This window comes from Hippopotamus amphibius, chromosome 9 (genome assembly GCF_030028045.1).
Source record: "Hippopotamus amphibius kiboko isolate mHipAmp2 chromosome 9, mHipAmp2.hap2, whole genome shotgun sequence".
NCBI classification, from domain to species: Eukaryota; Metazoa; Chordata; class Mammalia; order Artiodactyla; family Hippopotamidae; genus Hippopotamus; species Hippopotamus amphibius.
The window spans coordinates 33453174-33479169 of NC_080194.1; the positions used below are offsets into that span (position 1 = coordinate 33453174).

Sequence of the window (25996 nt, forward strand, 5' to 3'; positions counted from 1 at the left end):
ACCGATGGACTTGTGTTTAGTTATTGCTTGAAGTGAGTCATCGTTTGGGAAATGATTATTAATGTGGTTGGATTTGTCATTTGGGGATGAAGTCACCCCAAATTACATGTGACATATTGGAAAAAGCAGGGACAGAGGAGACAGAAGACCTGGATTCTAGTTTGAACCTCACCTTTACTAGGTTCTGAATCTCAGGCTCTGCACCTTTCACTGGGGGATATCTGCTCTGTCTTCCTTAGTTATTCTAGCTCCTAGACCTGCACGTGCGGCTCCTACCTCTGAGAACACCCTCCCTTGACTCTCCACTTGGTGGGTCTTTTGAGTCACCTCAAGTCTCCCATCCTTCAGGAAATCTTGCCTTGACTTTGTTCTCCCTTCACTCCCACAACCTGTGCAAATATCACTCCATTTGAGGACAGGAGAGACATTTTACCTCTGTGTTCTCATTGCCTAATGTAACGCATTTCATACTTGCTGACTAAACTAATTGCAGTTTTTTTTTTTACAAACAGTGCTACATAAATAATTACCCTTAAGTTGTTAATCACAAAGTTATTGAAAATAAAAATACATACTAGTACCTTAGTTTTCCTTGCATCTTTAAACATTTTTTCCTTTTTAATTTACAATACTGTGTTAGTTTCAGGTGTACAGCAAAGTGATTCAGTTAGGGGTGTGTGTGTAGTTTTCCACTATATAGATTATTATAAGATATTGAATGTAGTTCCCCATGCCAAACAGTAAATCCTGGTTGTTTATTTTATATATACTAGTGCGTATCTGTTAATCCCATACTCCTAATTTATCCCTCTCCTCTTTTCCCCTTTGGTAACCATAAGTTTGTTTTCTATGTCTGTAACTTTATTTTTGTTTTATAAACAAACTCATTTGGACCCTTTTTCTAGATTCCACATGCAAAGTGCTATCATAGGATACTTGTCTTTCCCTGTCCAACTTCACTTAGTATGATAACTCCCAGGTCCGTCCATGTTGCTGCAAATGGCAATATTTCTTTTTTTTACAGCTGAGTAGTATTCTATGGTATACACATACCACACCTTTATCCACTCATCTGTTGACGGACACTCAGGTTGCTTCCATATCTTGGCTATTGTAAATAGTTTCTTGCATCTTTAAAACCACTCCAGAAATCTACAAAGAATTACAAAACTTCTGAGTTAACAAACTCCAGCTTAATTCATGTTCTTCCAAATATTTGCATATTTTTATTGATACTATATTTTCATATACAAATGTACTGAGAAAAAACTGGCACAAAGTTACGCATAAAAGGTGGTAAAAGAATTTTATTATGTGGCTTAGGTAGGTCTTTGCATTCTACTAACAGAAAAGCATTTTTCCACATCTTATTCAACCTAACAAACGATATATTTGTGGTTTTATCTACAGGGCTGCAGTATTACACTATTGAAGAAAACCTTCCTTCCCTTGTACTTTGGTACAATTATACAGTAGATACCTCTTCCTCCAGAAAATAAAAATATTCTTGATCTAAACTTGAAATGGAACAAAGACATGAATACCAAGTTTCTCGCACCACTTGGTAAAGACTGCAATAAAAATCCAAATAGTATGCTGCTTAACAGACAGAGAAGATGAGACGTCTGCCACAGTTTCAGTCAAACCTCTGTAGGAATGCTTCAGCATGTGGGTTTATTTTACCGGGATTTTCACATATGATAGGTGGAATTGTACCATAATGAAGAATAGTCACCTTTTGCTAAAGAGACTCAAATATTGGACTCTAGCAAGGGAAACATCTCTTGTGGTGTAGTAATGTACAAAAAAAATTGACTTAGGGAAAAAAAACTGACTTAGGAAAAATCTCACCACTGTTTGACCACCTGAAATGTTTTTATCACAGCTTTCACATATTAAAAAAGTTTCCTGCAGAGATGAAGCTTATTCATGAAATAAAGCCTAGTCGCTGTCATCTGAACCACGTTCCGAGCCCCGGTCCGAGGCCTCGTTGTTGGATCCCTCGTGTTCGGACTCATTGCCGGAGCCTCGGATGGACCCCTCGTTATCAGATGCTCTCTCGGAGTCATGGTCCGACTCGACACTGGGCGATGCAGGCCGAGAGTCCCTCTCAGAGCCTCCCGAGCGGCTCTGCCCGGACTGCAGGGATTCGTTGTCAGACAGCTCGGAGCCCGAGGGCCTGCGCTTCCTGGCCGGCTGGTCGCTGTCTGAATCCTCGTCGGAGTGCGGTCTCCGGGGCTGCCGGGGGCTGCCGGCCTCGCTATCAGATTTGTTCTGGTTCTCATCTGAGTCGCTCTCCGAGGAGGCGCCCTTCTTCCGCCGCTCGCCCTCGTCCGAGTCGCTGTTGCTGTTGCGGGGATGTCTGGTAAAGACAAACACTCGTCAGACCAGGATTCTAGCCAAAGGAGCCCTGGCAAGCAGGGGACGCGCTTAAAAAAAGAAGGGCATTTAATGTTCTTGACCTGATCGCTGTTGACATAGGTGTTCATTTTGTGATATTTCTTTGGTGTATTATACTTTTTTGTAAATGTGATATGATTCATAATAAAAAGAGGATTAAATAGGAAAAAAGAATAAGGCACTGGCTCTAAGACAGAACATAAACTGAGAAGGATGACTCTCACTGGTCATACCAGGCACCTTTCATCAGAATGAAGCATTTCTCAATTTCACATGTAAAATTATGAAAAGGAAGGGATACATCTATTTACCTTTATAAACAAATATATAGCAGCAGAGGTGAAACCCAGGACCTCACTTGGCTGCAGACTCTGAAGAATGAACCCTCTCCCAAGGCTGGCTGAGTGGGAAGCTCCCCTGTCCCACTGCCATCTGTGCTAGCAGATGGCTGAGGAGAAATCACCACTTCTATCCTGGGATTTGCTTCTGCTCTGGTGGCCTCCATCACAACGAGACTTACTCGGCATAGGAAGCTGGGGCTAAAAGGGCTCTGAAGCGTGTTTGTGTACTTCTGCCCGGGTTCCTCTCTACTTATCAGGTGTTAAGGGCAGGGGACTTGTGCTAACGCTTGGGATGGTGGTGGCACCCAGGGAATCCTGGCTTCCTGGAGGAAAGAACATTCCCTTAACCACTGTGACAGCGGCGCACCCCCCCAGAGCTGTGGAGAGGAGGACATGCTTCTCCTCTGGCATATTCCTCGGTTTTGGTTTCCATGACAGATATTCCAAGAAAGGAATATTAAATCCTACAGGGTCAGTCTAAGAAGGGTGAGGGAGGTGAAACATATCACTCTCCCCAGAAATGAAAACATCCCTGCAGACTATAGAAAGGCCCTTTGTGCTTACATCTGAAAGAAGAAACCTAGACACACATCACATAACTCAGGTCACTCGCACAGGATGTGAAGAGTGACTGAGAAGAGGACACTAGATATTCATTCTGTATACACGCGAAGGGCCAGCGGCCCCCTGGGATCTAATTCACTGCTCCATCTGGCCAAATAAGCAAACACTTCGCAAGGGTCTAAGCATCATGCCTCTGATCACTGGGCCAGGGTGACACAGTGGGCAAGGGCCAAACAGTGTTTCAGGGAAAAGCAACCTAAACCTGTCTCACCCAGTGTCTTCAGAGAAGAAGGGAACCGGAGAGCTTTACAGATGCTCTCCATACCAGGCCAGCCCCCCACCGGGACCCTTACCCTTCAATATGCTAACCTCTCACCCCTGCCTCACCTCTAACCAACCAGGACTCTCTCTCCCTTTTATTTTTAAAACTTTCTATTTTTTATTGAAGTACAGTTGCTTAGGACTCTCTATTCTACTAAGACTTAAACAGCCTTTCTTTTACAAAAAGATACCTCAGCAATTCCCCCTACTACCTCAACTCCAGATTACATATGGTCCCTGGGGAGTAATAAATGCAAAATATAAGTGATAACACTTTTCCCACTAGAATGTAGTTTTTTGGTTTATCTGTCATTCTTCACTGTCTCTAAAGCATAAATTCCTTGGGGTCAGGGTTGATGTCTTTTTCCTCTGCATCCCCAGCACATCCTCACAGCATGGATGTTCAAATGTCTGTTGAATGAATGAGTGAATGAAATGATGGCCATCAGAAGAACATGGTGTCGTATGGCATTAAGAGTCCTAGTCTAGGAATCCAAATGCGGAGCTTGAGGGGCAAGTTCAGGACAAGTAAAACAGAATATTACATCACCAAGTGGGCTGTGAGCTAAAGGAGTCTAGGATAAGTCATCCACAGAGCAGGCCATGCGGAGTCATCCCTGCCTGATAAGGGAGGAAATGGCCAAGAAAGTCACTTTCTCCCTGTGACCAAGATCAGGCTACTCCTAATACCTGAAGCCAGTCAACGGCAGTGTAGCAAATGCTACATTTTATTTTGGAGGATGTCATCCAGAAAACTTCAGCTAATATCCAGGAAGAAATGAGATTTCAAAATAGGTTTCCTTCTTTAAGGGACAAACATTTAGTAGGACAAAAAGACAAGATCCGAATGAGATGTGTGCTCACACGTCTTCCCATTCTAAGATTGTAAGAAGCTGCAGAGATGACACCTTGGCACAGTGACCACCCTCGGTTATCTTTCATTAGGAAACCATATCGAGCAAAACATTCCTACCCTTCATCAGCAATTTTCAGTTTATCTTCATCAGATGAATCATCACTTGATGATATTATGGCTTTGGATTTTATTTTTCCTTTCATTGAAGGAGGCAGACGTTCTGGCTTGGGCTGAAGAAGGAAGATCAAATGTACTAGATTAGTCAAGACGCTTTACATGAGGATGTCTTGTTAAACTGGGTTTGCATTGCAATGATACAAACAAACAGCAACCAACAAACTTCAAAAGCAAGCGTGTGCTTGAAGACACTGCAGGGGAACAATGTATTGTAGAGGACTGCAGTCTTTTACACCTACTGGGGAGGAAAACTACAGTATCGGACACTTACAGCCTTCTTCTTCTCTGCTCTCGGTGGACGGCGCTTTTTCGGTTTGGGTCCATTTTCTGTTTCATCATCATCAGATCCTTCATCTCCCTTTGGAGGTCTAGAATAGGAACACCAAGAAAAAGTTTGTCGAGATTCACTCATGCCTGTAAAGCCCAAGACTTCTGTGCCATCCAAATAGTATTAGGGCCTTCCCTGGTGGCGCAGTGGTTAAGAATCCGCCTGCCAATGCAGGGGACATGGGCTTGAGCCCTGGGCCGGGAAGATCCCACGTGCTGCGGAGCAACTAAGCCCGTGCGCCACAACTACTAAGACTGTGTGCCACAACTACTAAAGCTGGCGCACCTAGAGCCTGTGCTCCATAACAAGAGAAGCCACCGCAATGAGAAGCCCACCTGCTTGCCACAACTAGAGAAAGCCTGCGCAGAGCAATGATGACCCAATGCAGCCAAAAAACCCCCAAGAAACAAATAGTATTAGTCATTAGTCACCTTCTCTATGGGTGCTGGCCTCAACCAGACTGTACACCCTCAAGGGCAGAGGCCACAACTTACTTTTGCTGCACGTGGCTCAGCAGTCTGCAAAAACTGTGTTTATGCCATGTCTGCTGACTAATTCAGTCCACTGTTAAGCCCTCTTAGTAATCTAAGATGAGCTTGAACCTTGCCCTTGGTGAGTGATAGAAGATGTGAAAAAAGACCCAGGCTCCAGACTCAACATCCTTCCCCTCCTCTTTCTTCCTTTCCAGTTACTCATTCCAGGCCTCCTAATGTCCAGCCGCAGCTTCAATTCCACAGGTCTGTGTCTGAATGAATTCCACAAGCAGAGTCAGCCACAGGTTGGAAAGAACAAGTCTAGGTCAGACTGGCAGTTCCCGGACAGGGAAACCCCTGAGAGGAACAGATAGCTCAAGGGCTCCTCCAAATGAGGGGGTGGCAGGGCACCACTTATCCTAACAGCGGATGGCACTGGGAGGATTAAAAGGTCTTCTTTCACATAAATTCACATTTTATACATCCTGTAAAACCAGGAGGTGGGCCATCACTATCACTATTTTACAGAGAGGAAACTGAGGCTCAGTGGCTTTTCTAATATTTCTAAGATGGACAGTCAACGTGGACACACTAAGGTTTCTCATCCCAAATTGCATAGATTTTCCAATAAATATTGCAATTTTCAGTCACAAGAAAGGCAATTATGACTGACTGGGAGCTCTCAGAAGGAAAGCTGTGGAGATGTGTGGAGACTCCAAGCATTCAGGGGATTTGGTAGTGGGGCCCATCTTAGGATTCAAGTAGGAAGTGGGGGAATCAAAGAAAGGTTTCCCTGTCTGGGGGGATCAAGTGATTACCAGGTGTTCGCAAATTCTAAACCTAAGATTCAGAAGGTGAAAGGTCTTTTGCCACTTTCATGAGGTGATTCAAAACCCGTGATTTAAAAGGTTATTCTGGGGACTTCCCTGGTGGTACAGTGGTTAAGAATCCGCCTGCCAGTGCATGGGACACGGGTTCGATCCCTGGTCTGGGAAGATCCCACAGGCTGTGGAGCAACTAAGCCCGTGTACCACAACTACTGACCCTGCATGCTGCAACTACTGAAGCCCACATGCCTAGAGCCCATGCTCCATAACAAGAGAAGCCACTGCAATGAGAAGCCCGAGCACAACACAGAGTAGCCCCAACTCGCTGCAACTAGAGAAAGCCCGCGCACAGCACAAAGACCCAATGCAGCCAAAAAAAAAAAGTTATTCCATGACATTACCTTCTCCTCTTCTTCTTCTTCCTCTCGCCACTCTCCTCCTCCTCACCTTCCTGCTCACTACCACTGCCCTTCCTTCTCTTCTTCTTTTTGGATATAGGTAGGTCATCATCGGTGTCATCATTGACGAACTCATCAAACTCTCCTCCCTTCTTGGACCGCTGAAATCCAAACAAGACCAACCACAGTCAGTGCTTTCCTGGCTGGTGGAATGTGGCTGGAATGCTAAGGTATGAAAGAGGCCACTTCCCATCAGTCCTCTAAGTCATGTGGAAGAGGTGCACGGTGAGGCCCATACTTTATAAAGACTTCTAATTGGGATGAATGCCTCAAATGGCAAAAACCATCAACTACAAAGTCGCTACAAGATAAACTGCACTCAGTTAACAGTAAAATGCATTTCTAAATACTGGGGATACCATTTAAAGCAGTCTCTGTTGGAAAACTATCTTTTAGCAAAGGACGAAGCTAAAGCTCAGGACTAAGTACTGAGTGAATTTAACCAATTAGCTTCGTTTGTAACTGGAGTCATATCTTACCCGTCCACCACCGCCACCTCTTTTCTTTTCTTTTGTTGCTTCAGTCTCTCCGCTAAACATCAGAATATTTTTGGTCTTCTCTACATACTGGGCCCGCTGTTCCAAAAGTTTCTTCTGCTCTTCTTTTTCTCTGAGACGTTTCTCTTCCTATGAGGAAAAAGGGTAGGAGAAAAGCTCATCAAAATGTTCTTATGACAAAAAAAAACCATGGTTACCATCAGAAGAACCTCTTTTTTTTAACATACAAAGTGTATGTAAGCACACCTTTAATTCTAGTATAACCGCAAACACAATACATACCTGTTCTTTGAGAAGTTTCTGCCTTAACAGTTCTTTCTCTTGTTCTTGTTTGGCCCGCAACTCCCGTTCTTCTTCGTCCTGTTTGCGTGCCCTGGCCACGTGGTACTGGGCCTGGCTCAGTAAGTCAGAGCATTGCCTAGAACATTCCAAATTTAGAGAAATACAAATGCAGCTAGTATACTTTTTATTTAAAAACTCAGAGCATCTGTATTCCTTATACACATTTAAAAGTTTGAAGCAGGATCATTAGGTGATACCTATGGGAAGTCTTAATTAGGAAAATTAACTTAGCTTTTCACAAGCCAGTACCGTCAGCTATGTTAAGTTTCCAAATTATAAACTTCCTCCCAAAGCACAGCTAAAAAGGTTCCCAACCATATCTGCACATGTGACTCAGATTCAGGAATCGTGTCTTGATTCTGACTACGCAGCTGACATTGGTGAAATAGAAAAGTATTTTCCAATGCAACTTAAGTACTTGAACTAAATTAATTTTGCCACATTCCCTGAAAGGACCCTGAGGAAAAAGCCTTGGTCCTGGTTGGAGAGTCCCAGAGAGGAGTGTGAAAGACTGACCTCTGGAAGGTCAGGAACCTGTTCACTACTGTGTCACACTCCCAGCTCACACCAATATCACTGCCTCAAACAAAGTCACCTTCCATAAATAGTAACATTACCTGGCTTCTGTAGCAGCGAGGGCCAAATCAAATCTCATTTTATCTCCCACTTTACTCAAGTAACTGAAGTATCTAAACGGAATGAGAAAATAAGAACTCTACTTAAAAAAAAAAACTGATGAAACAGATCCTTTAGATTAATCTGTTCTAAAAAAAATGATCTGAGAGAAGACTTACATACTGACTGAACTTAATACTTAATACCTAAATGAACGTATTCATGAAGGGCTGTCATCTCAACAGGAAAAACACATATATGACTCACTTAAAAAAGGACTCTCAACATTAAACCACTCAATATTAGCAAGTTTATGAAGATAAACAGTTATAGTTAATAGTATCAGTAAAGTCACAAACAACCAAAATCAATTCCAGCAATGAATATTTACTAAGCACCAAATTTACTAAATATGTCAGCATGGAGTTTAGGAGGCTTAAGCCATGAGAGCACTTACAACGTACTAGGCAAGGCAAGGAATACTTGAACAAGAATTCAAATAAGGTTGGACAAAACCTGAAGAGATGTCAGGTTTTAATTTTATCATATACTGAATTACCAAATAAATACTATGAAGTCACATAAATTTTGAGCTGAACTGAATACACTTATTCAATATTTAAGAGGAAAGGTCTTAATCTTAGCTCAAGGAAAACTAGTATCTCATAAAAGATACTTGTATAACACGTAAAACCAATGTAAGCAGAGTCTAAAAATTTCTAGTGTGTAAAATTCTGGGGCATATTATTGTCAGATTAATGAAAAATCTAGGGCAAGCTTGCAAAGTTCTAGGGGTCAGGCTACATGATCCAATTCTAGCAGGATCCTGGCTATGGTTTGGCGCCACCTGGTGGCAGCTGTCTGCTTTGGCTTAAAAATCACTGGAATGATTCTAAGAGAGAATGATTCTGAGGCATGTGGGTTTAAAGAAAAAGCATTTTAAAGGTTGTTCCTGCAAAATCTTACCTGTGTGCAAGCTCCAGTTCTTTCACAGCATTAAGTACTTCCTTCAGATTACTCTTTTCATCTTTCAGGACAGAGGTAGCTAATCTTTGCAGGACCAAGGCCACATTAAACATAAGAACTGTATCACTGGGTGCCACATGTCTAGCCTATAAATAAAAACAAAGCAAATCTTTTATATGGTAAAATGACGTTAAAAGGATTTTAGTCAAATATAGTGCTAGGTGTGTAAGCATGTGTAAAACAGAATAAAAAATACAATGCAGCATAGAACTGAGTTCTCTTTTTTACCTTCAGCAGAGTCTGTTTGCATTCCTGTAACTTGCCACACTTGAAGAGGGCCCGGGCCAAATAGAGCACAACTTCAGTGTTCTGGTGCTTATAGAACTTTCTGAGGCAGTTTTCATACTACAATAAAAGAAAAGTTAATTAAAACATGAAGATTAAATGATATTGTCATTTTGTAACAAAATTTCAAGCAATTTTAAAGCTATGTAAAAAGGTATTTTAACTTTTGAATGGTTGATTTCAAAGACTAACTTGAGAATGATTTTTTTACATACACCAGCATACATTTTCACAACATAAAAACCTAATCATAAGGAAAACTACATACTCGTAACAGTTTTTCCATTTGACATTTCAATCAACACTGCAAGGTTAAACAGACTGCGCCTTTTTTGTATCTCTAGCAACACTATCTAGAACAGGCTTACGGACAACTTAGAAGTCATGCACCTGGCTCCTATGGTGCTCTACCACCATTCTTTAGGACTGGTGGCACCTACTGGCCATGAGTATGGGAAGTCTCACAGTTCTGGTTGTTAATTTCTTAGTAAAACCAATAGAGCAGTACTGGTATTAATTTTGCTAGGAACACATCACTTCCTGACCATGGAATATATCTTGTCATAGGTAAGTCCTTTTTCGTGAAAGATGGTTAGACAGTTTTCCCCTGAATATCCCTAGTAATTAATTTGCAGATCAAGAAGGCCCACCTCCAAAAACACAACCTCTGAGACTATCATATGCAATCTGGTTCTGTAGGTCCTTATGACTGGTACCTTTCCAATATTCTGAATACAATAATAATACCCATCCTTCTTAGAAAAATGGTTAACCACTTCCCAGAGCCTGTCTTCTAACTCTGGTCAGAAACTTGTTTTTTCTGACCATAACAATCCCCCCCGTAGGAACATTTTTCCTTTTTACTATGCTAAAGATGCCGAGCATGACTCTGGTCCTTCCAGTATCAACAAATATGAAAAGCATAACAACATTCCAGAGCCATGAAAACTTATCCCCATGGAGTTTCTTTTTAAATGTCATTTAACCTTTCTGAAACTCAGTTCTCTCATCTGAGAAGTAGGAGGGTAAAACAAGCAAATGGATATTAAATCCCACTATCTTCTGGGTATTTACTGCTATGCTAGGCAAACTAGTGCCAAGTATGGTGCCAAGTATTTTTCATTCTGGATGCTCACAAAATTCTATGAGATTAAGGTACAATTACTTCTGTTTTATAGATATGAAAACTGGCTCAGAGAGGATGTCCTTTGTCTAAGACATGCAATTCATGGTGGAACCAGGACTCATAGCTCTGTCTGGATACCAAAGACTGGCTTAACCTTATATAATAAGCCTCTGAACAGACACGATATCATAAGGGATAGCACCCAACTCCAAGGCAAGGTCAGAATCGTTAAGAAACAAAGTGCTCGACAATGAACACAAAATAAAAATATCTTGAAAAATCAGACATTACCATCTGAACGGCGCTGATATATTGTTTTTGTTCCACGTAGATGTGTGCTAGGTTCAACCACACATCACTGATATCTGCTGTTGCTTCTCTTACTTGGGCAAATACATCACGAGCTTCACGGAAATATCCTTTGTGGGCCAAAACAGCTCCTAAAGTTATAAAAAGGTTTACAGAATTAGAATTTTCTAATTGTAGCCAGAAGAACAACTAGAGAGAAATTCTGATCTACAAATATCCCTCCAGAAGCATTCATTTCACAAATTATTATGGACACCCAAATCATATAATTACCTATGCCATTAGCAGCATAAAGATTCTTTGCATCATTTCTGAGTACTTGTTTGTAGATGGCCAGAGCACGATCTTGATGACGCTTTTCCTATAAAAAGAGATAAACATTATAACAAATTCAAACAAGAATCAAGTAAGTATCAATTGTTTTAAAGAGATGAAAAGAGATTACTTTTTCTCTGTCTCGGGTGGGCTGATGCAACGTTTGGAGCCAGACGTTGCCAAGGGCCAGCATAGAATAAGTGTCACTCTGAGTAGCTGGTTGTTTTAATATCCTCTCGAATTTCTTCTGGCCTGGACCCCATTCTTGTTTTGCCAAATGAAGATTACCAATCAAAGACCAAGCATCTGGATGGTCCTAAAAACACACATATAAAAAGAAGCAAAATCTGTCATCTGGATTCAGAGAGATCAATCATCTTTCCACAACAGCTGATTACTGGAGAGGTTTACAAACTACATTTACAACACTGTTTTTCAAACTGAGTTGAGATGGATTAGTGACTTCTAAAATCAATTTAGTGTTTAGTTATCATGATAAGAAATGCAATAGAATGGAATACAATAAAAATATCAATGTACTGCCTATGCCAAGAGCACATAATGATTTGTATAACTTTGATTTCAGTTGTCTGTATATACATGTGTATGTCCTAGGCTATGATGTGAAATCTATTTCTTACTGTGGGCCACATCCAAACATTTAGATGACTTCTGTGCTGTTTAGTATCATTAACAAGCAAGTGAAAAAAATACGGAGGTGCCAAGCCTAGAAATATGATAGCCATTAAAAGGAAAAACTGATTTACTGGGGGAAAATGGTGAAATAATTATTTTTCAAACCTAAGAGTTAATATTACCCACCTGATTAATCTGAAGAGCTTCCTTAAACCAATCTGAAGCCTCATAAAAATTTCCTTTATCTCTAGCCATGGCTCCTAGGCGCAGATAGCCTGAAAACACACGAGTTTTCATGTTTAAAATATTAGCTGTAAAGTAGGATCATAATTTTATAGTCATACTTTTGAAACAATTGTTTTTCATTAATACAGTCATACAATGAACAGAAAAGTCCCGCAGGTGAAAATATATCAAGCATCAATATAACTAATTAATAACCTAATAAGTTAAAGAGCAACTCTGTCACCATCAAGTCTTCCTGACTGAAATCTGATTATGTCTTCCACTCCACTCCCCAGGCTAGCGCCCTGGACCAAGTCCTCATATCAGGCTAAGTTACTTTAAAAGCTTGGCATTGTTCTATTTCCAATTCCTCTCTCATGCACAGCACTGTGCTTGGCATATGGCACAAGAGTGACAGCACCGACGACTAGCGATTACTAGTTAGAAAGTCTGGGCTCTAACTGTGGCTCTTCCACTTAATTAACAATAAAAGTGCCACACAAATCTTGTGATTTTCTCCAGAAAATGTCACTCTCTCAAGAAACCAACAATGGTTTACTATTGCCTATCAACTCAGTTCAAATTTAGCCTGGCACTTAACTAAAATCTTATTTATTTTAAATCACTTTTACATTCACAGCAGTACTACAGGGGCCAAGTTACTAGCCCCTGATTTGACCAGAGTCAAAACATCATAGTTTCAGATTCTTTCAAGGGAAAAACAAGCATATAAATTATTTTTAATTAAAAACTTTCCAAATTTCGCATTGTCTAGGTTGTAAAAACTCAAGGTAGGACATTTTTAGTAATAATTATTTCAGGGAAAAGCACTGTTCTTTCTCACTGTTATAAACATTGCAAAATGTTTATATGAAACCAAAGCAGGACCCATCATAAAGATAAACCCATCACCAAATATGCTAAGGAGTTGTTAAAAGCCTAATAAAGGTAGCCAACCCACTGAAGACGGCCTGGTTTACGAAACATGGTCCAACTGGTTTTTAGTTGTTTCTTTTTGTGTCTAGCATAAATTTAAGTGAAGCTGCATCTTTTTCTTTTCTTTTCTTTTTTTAAGGCCACAAATTTGCTTTGAAGAAAAGAGGACAGTATAACCTTCAAAAATGTTTAGTATTGGGACTTCTAGTGGTTAAGACTCCACGCTTCCACTGCAGGGGGCATGGGTTCAATCCCTGGTCTGAGAACTACGATCCTGCTTGCCCCACAGCCAGACACACACACACACACACACACACACACAGAGATCTGTCCTCCTCTAATTCTTAATAAAAGAAAAAAAAGAAAAAATTTAATGAAATAAAATTTTTTTTAAAAAGTTTACTATTGGTTCTAAAAAAGATTTTTTTCAGGCTAAATTTTTGCTGCTGTTGCGGGCATTTTAACACATTAAAAAAAAAAGTTTAAATTTCTTACAGTCAACATAATTAGGATGTTCCCGTAAGATGTTTTTATATAGCTTTTCTGCTTCATGGAATTCACACATGGCCTCATACAGCCTGGCTAAATTGTAAGACGTTGTAACAGAAATGGCATTGTAATAATGTTCGTCATGCTCAGCCTCTGCCTTTGCACGATCCAGTGATGCCAAAAAGTATTTCTAGGAGAAAGAAGAGAAAATTACATGGTTGAAAGACTTGGTTGATACATCGCAAAAAGTATGCCTTGAACTTGATAGTATAGAAGAAGGGACTATTTCTACGTTCCTACCTTTGCCTCACCCAGATTTCCAAGTCTGAAATGGAGGGCACCCACGTTATTCAGAATCTCTGGGGGGACATCGGCCTGCACTTTCTCCTGAAGGATCCGTGTTGCTGTTCCATAGGCTGACAGGGCACCCTGTATTTTCACGGTGGACAGAATAAGGTGTAAGTGAAAATGAGAGGAGGAGAAACACTGTACCAGGCTTACCAAAAACACATTAGGTAGGAGATGAAAAACATGGTTAAATACCTGTATATCGGTCTGTTCTAAGATTTGTGCCAACTCAATCCAAGCTTCAACGTCATCAGGATACTGTTCTGTGACCTTCTTCAAATGGCCCTGGGATAAAAGAGATCATTAAGCTAAAGCATTCCAACTACAGGCTATGAAAATAAAACATGGTGGCTACTCTACCCTGTTTAATAAGTCAACTGTTATTTCAGCTAGAATGAACTCAGCTAACAAAACTGTGTCCATCATATTTCTACTAGCAATAACAAGAAATGAGGAATGCGTGTCTAGGGATAGCTAACAGAAAATAAGATTCTTAGATTTTTAAAACATACCTTGGCGATATCTCGTTTTTCCTGGTCTTCTGAGGCAGCATATAGAGAGCCAAGAATTTTCATAGTTTCATAATTATTAGGATAAGCTTTCAAAACTTTCTCAAAGCACTGAGATGCATTCTCTTTGTCACCTCGATAAATGTACATTTGTCCCAAACCAAAAAAAGGCAGCACAAAAGAGGATGAGGCAAACTGTGTGGCTTGATAGTAGTACTGGAAAGCTTGGTCATAATCTTCCTAAAACATGAAAATAAAACAAGATCAACAATACATACAAAAGTTTTTAAAAGACTTGGAAAACCATTAAAGAATTAGATGTTTAGAGAGGGTGTAAAATTAACTTACCTGGACGTGGAATGATCGAGCCAACTGGTAGCAGCTTTCTGCTTGCATAGCCTCCACCTCTGTGTTGTGGAATGCGTGGAGGGCCAAGTGCTGCACTTTACTGTAATCCTGAACAAGGAAGGCCCGAAAGTCAACTGAGTGAACTCAATGCTACCAGTCTCAGTCACGAGGCTTCCTCAAATTTCACTTTCAAAATGTGTTAACTGAATTAACAATAACTGCACTGTATCCAGAATTACAAATCATTTTCCTCATTGCCCTTGCTGGTAAATTCAGGGAAGAAGGGAGCTAACATTTGTACAGTATTTAACCTTTGCTCAGTACACCTATTATTTCAGTTAATCCCCACAGTAATCCTTTGAGGCATCAGTCTTATTTTGGTGAGGAGAAAACCCAAGAGAGGTTAAGTCCATTATTAACAGTAATGGGAGCAGTTATAATTTATTGAGAACTATTATATCCAAAGCACTCTGCAAGGTATGATACTGACCTAGGTATGATACTTAGTTCCAAGCTTAATCAACCCCCCTGCAAAGTGTGTCATTATTACCATTTTATTAATGGGAAAATAGACACTTAAAGAAGTAAAGTTTGTTATCTAAGGTGAAAAGCTAGAATCTCGATTTAGGTTTTGTTTCTTTTCTCTGACTCCAAAGATATGTTCTATCACATAAGGGCAGGAGCAAGTGCCAGCGCTTGGACTTGCATTCAGCTCTATTTGAATGCATGGGTCATGACCTTTCTATTAGACCTGACTTTCCTTTGGATTCATCTCCTAAGCCTCTCAAAGTCAGAGTTCATACATCAGGGGTAGAAACAATTTTCCACTTTTAATAAGAATGTGTTTTATTCATTTGAATAGAAATCTGGTCTGAAGTAGAGTTTTTGTTTGGTCAATGACCAGTTTTGCATTTTTTTTTTACATTAGAAATAACGCGATTGCAGCTTTTATCAGGAATTGAGTGTTTCCCATTGGATAAGTATTTAACATGCATATTACACTTAATCCTAACTACCACCCCTCAAATGCTATAAAGTAGGTATTATTACTATTTTACAAGTGAGGCAATTAAAGTTTAGGGAAATTAGTTTATTTGCCAAAAGCCACAGAACTGTATATAATGGTGATGCAGGAATTTGAACCAAGTGATTCAAACTCCACACTTTTAATTACATGACGCAGCCTTTTAGCTAAATTTATATACTGTTCCCTGGAATAAGCATATGGAAATATCTTGCCTAGCAGAAGGGCTGTTGTAATGACAAACTGAGAAAACGTACGTAAACATGCTCTGTAAACCTTCAAGACATACTCAGTTCGAGATGACCTCACAAAAAAAAAGATGACCTCACAACACCTGGCACAGTTCTGATCATAGATCAGGTGTTCAGTAATACTCAAACAGACTGGCTTGATTTACATATTTCACCTATGTAATCTTTAAGGTTCTATTCTGAATATACTGATTATGCTCAGTAGAAGCAAGTCAATCTTCAGCAGTGGAAGGGTAACTAGCATTGGAAATTAAAAACTGAATTATTCTCATTTTGTTCAAGGAAGCTGTAGTAATAGCTGTGAGCGCTGACTACCTGATTTACACTACTAGATATGCACTCAGAATCATCAGTCCTCTGGTTTTTGTTGCTGTTGTTTTTCCAGTAAAAACCAAACTAACTTGTGTAACTGTTTTATCTTAAACAGTAACACTTCATTTACTTATAAGATACATTTTCACAGTCTCCCTAAGTAGCTGCCTTTTAGTGCTATAACAGCTATAGCATAAAGTTTAATTAAGAATTCATTATGAAAGGGGAGTATGCTTCAATAGCCAGAGAGTAAAGCATCATGGCTAATAGCTGTGTGATCTCAGGCTAACTCTGCCTCCATTACTCATCCACAAAATGAGGAAAATATTACATACCTCATAGGATTATTTTGAATATTATATAAACTCATGGCATGCACTTTTAACAGTACTTGGTATTTAATAAGCATAGAATGCATGTTAATAGCAACAAAAGCAGCAACATACCATCTATTACCAATAAGGATTGATGTAGTTTTGTGAACTTTTATCTAAACTGCTATTTAATTAAAGTTCTTGGTAATTTAGCACTTGGTTTCAAAACGATCGATTAAACTCATGCTTACTAACTACATAAAAACTTTTTTAGTATTTGAGAAATCTAGAGTGCCACTGCTTCTATACAGTTAGTGGCAACTTTAAAAATTACATCATGATCAACATGCAAAAATAAACAAACAAAAATTTCACCATGTGCTATGCTCTTACTAAACAGCTAAGACTATTTCAAAGTTCTGTCCTCTCTTCTTTCAGCTACCTAGTGACCTTCTAAAAACACAGTTCAAGAGCTTTTTCCTTCTTAGTGGTGAAAACTCTCCTTAACCACTTAATCACTTCCTCTTTCATTTCTTTACCACAGCAGGGTAGAGACCTTTATTTTTACATTTACGTTTGCTCACGTCTGTGTTTTCTATGAAACAGAACTCCTTGAGTACAGAAACCATGTCTTACTGAACTCCACATCCCCATGGCAATGTTGGGTACAGCATACAGGGTCAGTAACTATTAAATGGATGAATGAATGAACAAACACACCCGATACTAATTAGTATCCCCAATACTAATACAAACTCCAACTTGAAAAACAACTCCCGATTCAAATTTCTTTCCAAGTTAAGAAGATAAAGTATCAAGTGCAGTATAGAAAAACAAAAATCAGGATTTAAAATTAAACAACTTTAATAAATGACTTCTACCTTTTTGAAGAAAAAGTGATTTGCCAAGTGGTTCAATACCATAGGGTTGCTAGGATCAATAGTATAGGCTCTGGAAAGAAGTTGGACACCATTTTTGATGGAATCAGCCTGAAAGAAAAACAGTGATGGCAGGGTTGAGGGAAACATTACTTAAATAGCACTTTTTCAATGCTTCCTTTATAGTCTGAAGAAATAAGATTACACAGTTCTAAGTTCAGATACCAAAATATAGCTCATTTTAGTTAACTTTTTAAAAAAATAAATTTATTTTTATTTACTTATTTGGCTGTGCTGGGTCTTCATTGCTGCATGCAGGCTTTCTTTAGTTGCAGTGAGTGGGGGCTACTCTTCGTTGCAGTGCTTGGACTTATTGCAGTGGCTTTTCTTGTTGTGGGGCATGGGCTCTAGGCGCACAGGCTTCAGTAGTTGTGGCACATGGGCTCAATAGTTGTGGTTCTGTGGGCTCTAGAGCATAGGCTCAGTAGTTGTCGCGCATGGGCTTAGCTGCTCTGCGGCATGTGGGATCTTCCCCAACCAAGGATTAAACCCATGTCCCCTGAATTGGCAGGCGGATTCCCAGGGAAATCCCTTGTTTTAGTTAACTTTCATTGGGAATAAAAAATTTCTAACCGTGATGGTGGGAATGTAAATTGGCATAGCCACTGTGGGAAACAGTATGAAGGTTTCTCAAAAAACTAAAAACAGAACTACCATATGACCCAGCAATTTCACTCCTGGGTATATACATGAAAAAACCAAAAACACTAATTCAAAAAGATACATGTACCCCAAAGCTCACAGCACCATTATTTACAATTGCCAAGATATGGAAGCAACCTAAGTGTCCATCAAGAGATGAATGGATAAAGATGGGGGGTGTGTGTGTGTGTGTGTGTGTGTGTGTGTGTGTGTGTGTGTGTGTGTAATGGAATACTACTCAGCCATAAAAAAGAATGAAATTTTGCCATTTGTAGCAACATGGATGGACTTGGAAGGCATTGTGCTAAGTGAAATAAGTCAGAGCAAGATAAATACTGTATGATATCATTTGTATGTAGAATCTAAAAAATACAACAAACTAGTGAATATAACAAAAAAGAAACAGACTCAGTGGTTACGGGGGGGGGGTGCAATATAGGGGTGGGGAAGTGGGAGGTACAAACTATTGAGTGTAAGACAGGCTCAAGGCTGTACTGTACAACATGGGGAATATAGCCAAGATTTTGTAATAACTGCAAATAGAAAGTAACCTTTAAAAATTGTATAAGAATTAAAAATTAAAGAAAAAATAATAAAAGTAAATTCAAATAGTGAGTTAAACTTTTAGAATTTAACTTTCTTAACAAACTAACTGCAGAAATACTGCCACTGGAATGCATTTCCTGCCCTTTGAAACTGGGTGCATAGGGACTTCCTAGGTGGCGCAGTGGTTAAGAATCCGCCTGTCGATGCAGGGGACACAGGTTCGATTCCTGCTCCAGGAAGATCCCACGTGCTATGGAGCAACTAAGCCCGTGTGCCACAACTATTGAGCCTGTGTGCCGCAACTACTGAAGCCTGCGCTCTGCAACAAGAGAAGCCACCTCAATGACAAGTCCACACACTGCAATGAAGAGTAGCCCCTGCTCACCACAACTGGAGAAAGCCCATGTGCAAAAATGAAGACTCAATGCAGCCAATAAACAAATAAGTAAATTTAAAAAAGGAAAAAGAAAGAAAGCTTTGCACTGTTTAAAGAAGAAAAATAAAAGCACACACACACACAAAAACAAATTGGGAGCATATAATAAATATACTTGATATCATTATCCTAAATAATTAATCCCTAAGGCAAATAACAAAAAAGACTCCAAAAGATTGCATTTTTAAACAGCTCTGTTGAGATATAATTCAATATATAATTCAATACTATTCACCTGGCAAAATCAGTCAGGAACCAGACAGTTTTTTCACTCACATACCTCTTTATTGTTGAGTTCTAGAACAGCCAGTCCCACCAATGCTCCCACACATTTAGAGTTGAGTTCCAGGGCTCTGCTGAACGCCAGACGAGCCTTCTCTAACTTGTTAAGTTTCACAAAGCAATGGCCCATTCCTAAACGAACTTCCGCTACAAAAATAAAATCAAGTCATTTGGTCTGTCAAACTAGGGCATTTTGAGGATTCAAATTTTTTTAAATGCTTAAACACGCTCTATTTCTGAGTTGCAAAATCCCAGAATTAACTTCAGTATAAGTACACTATAAAAATCTTTGGGTGTATCACAAACTTGGTTTCACTGCAGGTCAGATCATACCACTCTCCCCCCACACCTCCCAACACTCACCCCTTCATCAGGGATACCTTTCTCACTGTAGAACAGAACACCTATAACAGTGGTATTTCTCTTGTCTTCCAACACTCCTGGCTACACTGTACATTGTACCTTCGATGTCTAGTTTTTAAAGAGCAATTTTCAAACAGAGAACAAAAAGCTTCATTAAGGCCTTAAATATAGTGACTGACTACATGCACATCTGAAGAGCTACGCTTATAAATGCTTTCCAATTTCAAGGCCATGTCAAAACACAACCACGTTCCTATCTAAGGACAACCTCTCCACTGCTCACTAGATCCTACCCGTTCTCATCTAAGGACACTGCTCCTGCAACCCTCCCCTATTTCTCCCACATCATCAAATTTTCTCTCTCAACTAGATCATTCTCATCTACATACATTCTTCCATCTTAAAAAAATCTGCTCGATTCCATTTCCCTTTCCAGCTGTCAGTTCATTCCTATTCTTCCCTAGATAATAAAACTCCTGGAAAGATCTACACGTGCTGCCTCCAACTCCTTTCCATCCCTTTTCTCTCTTGACTCCACTCCAATGAGTATCTCATCTCTACCATTCCAGTAAAATTGCTTTTATCAAGGTCACTAATGATTTGCACGCTGCCAAATCCAACAACGATCAACTTTCATTCCCTATTTTACTTGGCCTAACAACAGAATTTGACAGTCTGACATGTTCTCCTTCTGGAAACATTTTACACTTGACTTCAAAATTTGCTAAATGAACGAGATTTTGGAAAGAAAAATAGTACAAGGCAAAAAGATTATATTATGATCAACTATTCAGCTTTTGAATCAAATATCAGTATTTTAAGTTGGATCATACACGGCTTAGACTTACAATTTTTCTCTTACCTGGACATCCCGGGTTAGTTCGTAACGCTTTCTTATAGTAAGCGAGAGCTCCTCTGTAATCCTTCTTGTTGAACGAAATGCAAGCTTTACCTGTAATGATTTTTAAAAATAAACATGCACTTATTAAAGAACACAAGTCTCATATGCTCTCCTCTAACTCACCTAAGTCAAATACATCTCTCAGTAAGAAATACTTGAAAATAGGAAAGATGATTTCATGTTTAAACTTGTTTTCCATAAGGTATATTAACCTACGCCTATAAATAAAAGTCCTATATTTATGTTAAATGTTATAAAACAATAATTAAAGTAGCTTAGAGTTGTCCAAATAGACTGCATATTGACGCTTTAGAACTGGATAACAAATTATGCTTAACTGGTACATATCTTCTTCCTATAATTTCAACAGAAACAATGATCTATTGCAATAGTTTTATTTTTAATAAGGTAAAGCTCTTCTACTTTGCTGCCCAGCCCAGTTACTAAGGAGCAATCAACAAAGAGACACATTCTAGGCACATGCTGAAAAATACAGATTCCTAAGATGGTTGCTGAAAATGACTTACCAAGAAGGGCTGGAATATTATTTGGAGACTGGTTGAGGACAAAATGAAATTGTGCATCAGCCTGATCCATCTTGTCACCTTCAAGTAGGCAGAAGCAGGCTCTTCCCAGCAAATGGTTCTGAATAAGTAATGCATCATCTTAGACTTCACTTTACCCAGGACTCACCACAATTTAACACAAATGTGTAACATGAAAATGAAAACCATACAGAAAGGAAGTGGAGCATCACACAAATTCCTCTACGACCGTAATGTTTTTAAACGACCAGTATGCAATTCTTAATTACAAACTGAGAAATTACTCCGAAATGCAAGCTGTCTATGTCAGGAACAGTGACAAAAAATTCAAACTCCTTAAAATATACTTGAAATTCACCTGAGGATGCTTGAATTACCAACTTAACATGTGGATAAGTTTCACATGCTAAATTTGCCCATATTACGTCAACAGTACAAGGACCAAAGAAATTTCTATTTTAATAAGGAACCCTTCTTCTTTTTGACTGTTCTTATCAACCAAGTTATTTTAAGAAAAATTTAAAAATCTGTTACCTATTACACACATTTTACTTTCATGTGGTATTTTTTCCCTTTCATAAATTCAAACAAATCTGACAATTTACCTGATCATACATAATAATTTTATCTGCCATTGTATACAACAGGGTTGCCTGTGTGATAAGATCTTTCTTGTTGTCCTTATTCTTTTCCTTCCGAGCCTGTTGTACATAATAGGCCGCCAATGTATCCAAGCAAGTCATCTGGTCTTTTTCATGGTCTCTATAGTCCAAATTGCCATCTATACGCGCTGCTTCCAACAACTTTACAAACTCTTCTGTTTTTCCTTGCTTGTAGTATTCCAGCTATACGGCAAAGAATCAAATTAGAATTACTGAAGCATATGTCAATACAAAAAGTTGTACACAAATGTTTATGGCAGTTTTACGTGTAATAGCTCCAAACTGGAAACAACCAAATTGTTGATCAAAAGGTGAATGGACAAACTGTGGTCTACCTGTATAATGGCTACTGCTTGGCAGTAAAAAGGAGCTACTGGATATATGCTACAACATGGATAAATCTCCAACTAATCTTTAGTGACAAAAAGGAGATCAGGGGTTGCCTAGGCACTGTGGGGGGCAAGGGAGAGTTGGGAGGAAAGTTTTAGGGGTGATGGATATATTCATTATCTTGATCCTGGGGATGATTTCACAGGTGTATACAGATGCTAAAACTTCTTAAATGGTACATGTCAAATATGTGGAGTTTACTATAGGTGAATTATACCTAATAAAGCTGTTTAAAAAATTATAATCACTACAAATGCTTCCATCTTCTTACCTAGCAATAGTCAATTTCAAACTAAATCAGAGCACAAGAGATAAAGCAATAGTGAGAGGTATAAAGAACTCCAAACAGAAAACTTGGGTTCTAGTTCTAGGTCCATCAAACATTATCTATGGCTTTGGATCTGTTGAATAACTTCCCTGGGCACCTGTTTCATTTATTAACAACAAAAGGAATATCCATCATTTATCAACCCCTTACTGTGGACCACAATAAGGGGTAAATATACATCATCTCTAACCTGTACAACCACCTTTAAAGTGAATGCTAACAACCCCCTGTCTTAGATGAGGAAATAGGCTCAGAAGGTAAATCATTTATCTAAGGTCACACAGCTAGTTAGCAGCCAACTTGGAATTTGAACAAAGGCCTCTCTAATCCCAAAGTCTACATTCTTTCTGCTGTAACAACCTATAACCAACAATGTTCATGAATTTATTTTACTGCAGATGTCATGCTAACCCTTCAAGACTCCAGTTTTCATGTGAGTGCTGTTAAAGGAGCCATTTGTACCAAAAAAACTAAGTTCCTTTCTGGTTTTAAAAAATGTGTGACAAGCATTAATGGCTTGTTCTCCATAGACTAGGAAAACATAGCATTTCAAGTCAGGAAGGCACTGCTTGTCACTGAAAGTACCTCTCTGTAAACCCACACCTCAGAAACTCTTAAGAGTTAGGCCTGAACACTGGACACAAGCCCAACTCCAGATCTACTTCTCTGACCCTTCAAGATAACATTAGAGGCCTCCTGTGTATCTCTACATGAAAGTGACCCATGGCAAACTTGCTTAGGAATAATGATTAATGTATTTACTATATTTCATTACTATAATCATTTACTAGAATGTTCCCACAAAAAAGAAACATCATTATGCAGTTGGTGCTGGGGAGGGTAGAGGGTGTCAGATTGTTTACATTGTGGCACCTTGTTTTTTCTCAGTTTATCCACAAACCATAAGCCAGGCTTCACTGAGTAATCACTAAATAATCAAATGCTCAATATAGAGTACTATTTAACTGAAATGAACTTTGCTTTCACTAACACACACTCATTTACCAGAGGCCAGCACATAACTTAGGAAGGAAACTAGCCTTTAATACAATTAACTTCCATATACATGGTACTATCTAATTTATCATTCACCCAAGCTGGCTATTACTGTACCTGAAAACAGAAACCACATATTTTTTCCAGTCAACATATAAAAAAATACGTTACATGAATACTCACTGCCAAAGCAATCCATATGTGCAGTTGTGTGTGTTCCTGCTTCAGAATACTGATAACTTCATCTCCCTCCGGTAACTGATCGAAGTCAAGTTCAATGACCTAAAATACAAAATGTAGGTTTTAACTCTTATTTTTCTTTTTTAAATTCCCATTTCTTCTTTGACTGCTGCTTTCCCAAAGAGACATCAATAGGGTTATACATAGGATTTGTGTTCACGTTCAGTAGCGCTGAACACACATATGTTAAGAAATGTTCAAGGAGCACATGACAAATACGCTATATGGCAATATTACAGTAAAAGCACAGCAAACAAATCCTGCTAGCTGTCCTCAAATCACTAGAACTATGAAATGCTATGAAAGCTTTGCTTACTGAGAAAATACAAGGAAACCCTGCTTAACGTATACCGCAGGTAAAGTGCAGGTAAGCACCCCAGGCTGATGCCATCCATCTTACAACTTGAAAAGCACAATCCTAGAGGCAATGCAACGTTGAGTGACACTGTACACATTAATCATGGAGGCAGCATTTGTGTCACACACACTCCTGAATGTGGCACAAAAATAACAGTAGGAAAAATGTTCTAGAATTAAATAGTGGTGATGGTTACAGAACGTTGTGAATATTACTCAACACCACTGGTTTTACGGTAAGTGAAACATATATCAATATTGTATGTCAATCAAACAAAAATAAGAGTATATCTAATGAGAAAACATCAATTGAGACCTTTACTCAGACAAGCCATAAGCCACCCATGAAAGAGGCAACAGGAAGGGAGAGGGGGTTAATTCTATCAGCACATAGCAGCGGCTATTATCTTGGGGTCTCTATTTCGATGATGAAGCCTTGTGTGGCAGACCTGGTGCACCATGACACTCGAGTTTCTAAGGGAGGAAGGGCGGCATCCTATACATTCCCAGGGAGATATACTTAGTTTGAGCAGCAGAGAGAACACAGTGACACCAGCGCCCACCTCTGTGATCAGTGAGGTGCCTTACATTTCATCACGCACTCTCACACCCTTGTGCTCCTGAATTAGGAAAAGATCAGGCTACTGTCAAATGCGAACAGCTTGGAGAGGGACTTTCAAGAACTCCTTCCCGGGGTGGCCTCGAGGTTGCTGGGACCTGATGTTCCCAGCCTGGGAGGGCGCAGGGGCTGGGGAAGGAGGTGATCGGAGCTTGGGCCGGGGAGTTCGACCTGAGGAGAGGGTGCTCTCGCCTCGGAAACGAAGTCGAGAGAAAGGGGGAGGGGGAGATCGTCCAAGTTCACAGCACCCACCCTCCCCCATACTCGACACTTACCTCGTCAGTGTCCCGGAGGGGAATCTCGATGGAGCCCCGCGACATGGTGAGATGAGAAGGCGAGCGGGCGTCCGGCCCCGCCGCCCCGCAGCCGGTACTCCTGGCTTCCGGCTAGTCCAGAGGCTGGCGGCGACTCGGGCTCCGGTCCTGACTGCCGCCCCGCGGCGCCGCCGGAGCTCGGGCTTCTCCTTCCCGTCAGCCGCTCAAACAACGAACAGCCGAAACGGCGACCGGCGACTTCCGGCAGCCCCGCCCCCTGCCCCGGAAACTTTCCCCGCGGGAGGGCCTGTCCGGTGGAAGGGCTCGTCCCGTGGCTCAGGTTCCCCGACTTTAACAAGGGGGCTCCGGAGCTCTCCCAGGCCTGTCCACCTCTCCGAGGCCTTGAGGCTGCTGAGCTTTACTGGCGTCGGAATAAATATGCCGAGGGCGTATCTGCCCCGCCCTACGGTGGGCGGGGCGACGAATGATGCGCGGACTGTGGGGCCTGGCCACTGACTGACAAGGGAATTCTGGCCAATTATAGCCATCCTTTCCTTGATCCTGACTCCGCCCCTGAGCCCTGGACTTGTCCTCTGCCAGGTGGGCCTGGCCAGTCTCGGTTTTCCAATCTGTTCCAGATTGCCATGAATAATTCAATCATGCGTTGCTTAATCCAATCAGTGGTTGCTCGTTTAGCAGCTACTATTCACTTGTCATACCTGTGCTACCTTTGTGATCCATTTAAATATAAATGTTACAATGAATTCTGTAATCATTGTGATAGGTCATGTATTTTGTGCGGGTTTTGTCCTGGGGTTTTTTGTTGTTGTTCTTTGAAGCAAGAG

At 40.1% G+C, this 25996-nt stretch overlaps 1 protein-coding gene across 3 annotated transcripts; it reads right to left on the minus strand.

The window, feature by feature from the left end:
- Positions 1-1276: 1276 nt before the first annotated feature.
- Positions 1277-25568, minus strand: CTR9 (CTR9 homolog, Paf1/RNA polymerase II complex component). Of its 3 annotated transcripts, XM_057750580.1 has the most exons (25): positions 25173-25567; positions 23865-23963; positions 21911-22150; positions 21288-21405; positions 20722-20811; positions 19495-19643; positions 17534-17641; positions 14752-14859; positions 14407-14643; positions 14090-14179; positions 13847-13975; positions 13553-13736; positions 12083-12171; positions 11391-11576; positions 11219-11306; positions 10928-11076; positions 9454-9570; positions 9166-9311; positions 8202-8273; positions 7525-7660; positions 7225-7371; positions 6689-6846; positions 4931-5027; positions 4600-4712; positions 1277-2362 (listed from the first exon to the last, which is right to left on the minus strand). In XM_057750580.1, the coding sequence occupies exons 1-25, from the start codon at positions 25215-25217 to the stop codon at positions 1942-1944; spliced, it is 3516 nt and encodes a 1171-aa protein (XP_057606563.1). In that variant the 5' UTR covers positions 25218-25567; the 3' UTR covers positions 1277-1941. The 3 variants fall into 3 exon arrangements, with proteins under 3 accessions (XP_057606563.1, XP_057606564.1, XP_057606562.1); XM_057750581.1 differs by lacking the exon at positions 8202-8273 and having other exon boundaries at positions 25173-25568; XM_057750579.1 differs by having other exon boundaries at positions 13847-14179; positions 25173-25568.
- Between the last annotated feature and the right edge of the window lie 428 nt (positions 25569-25996).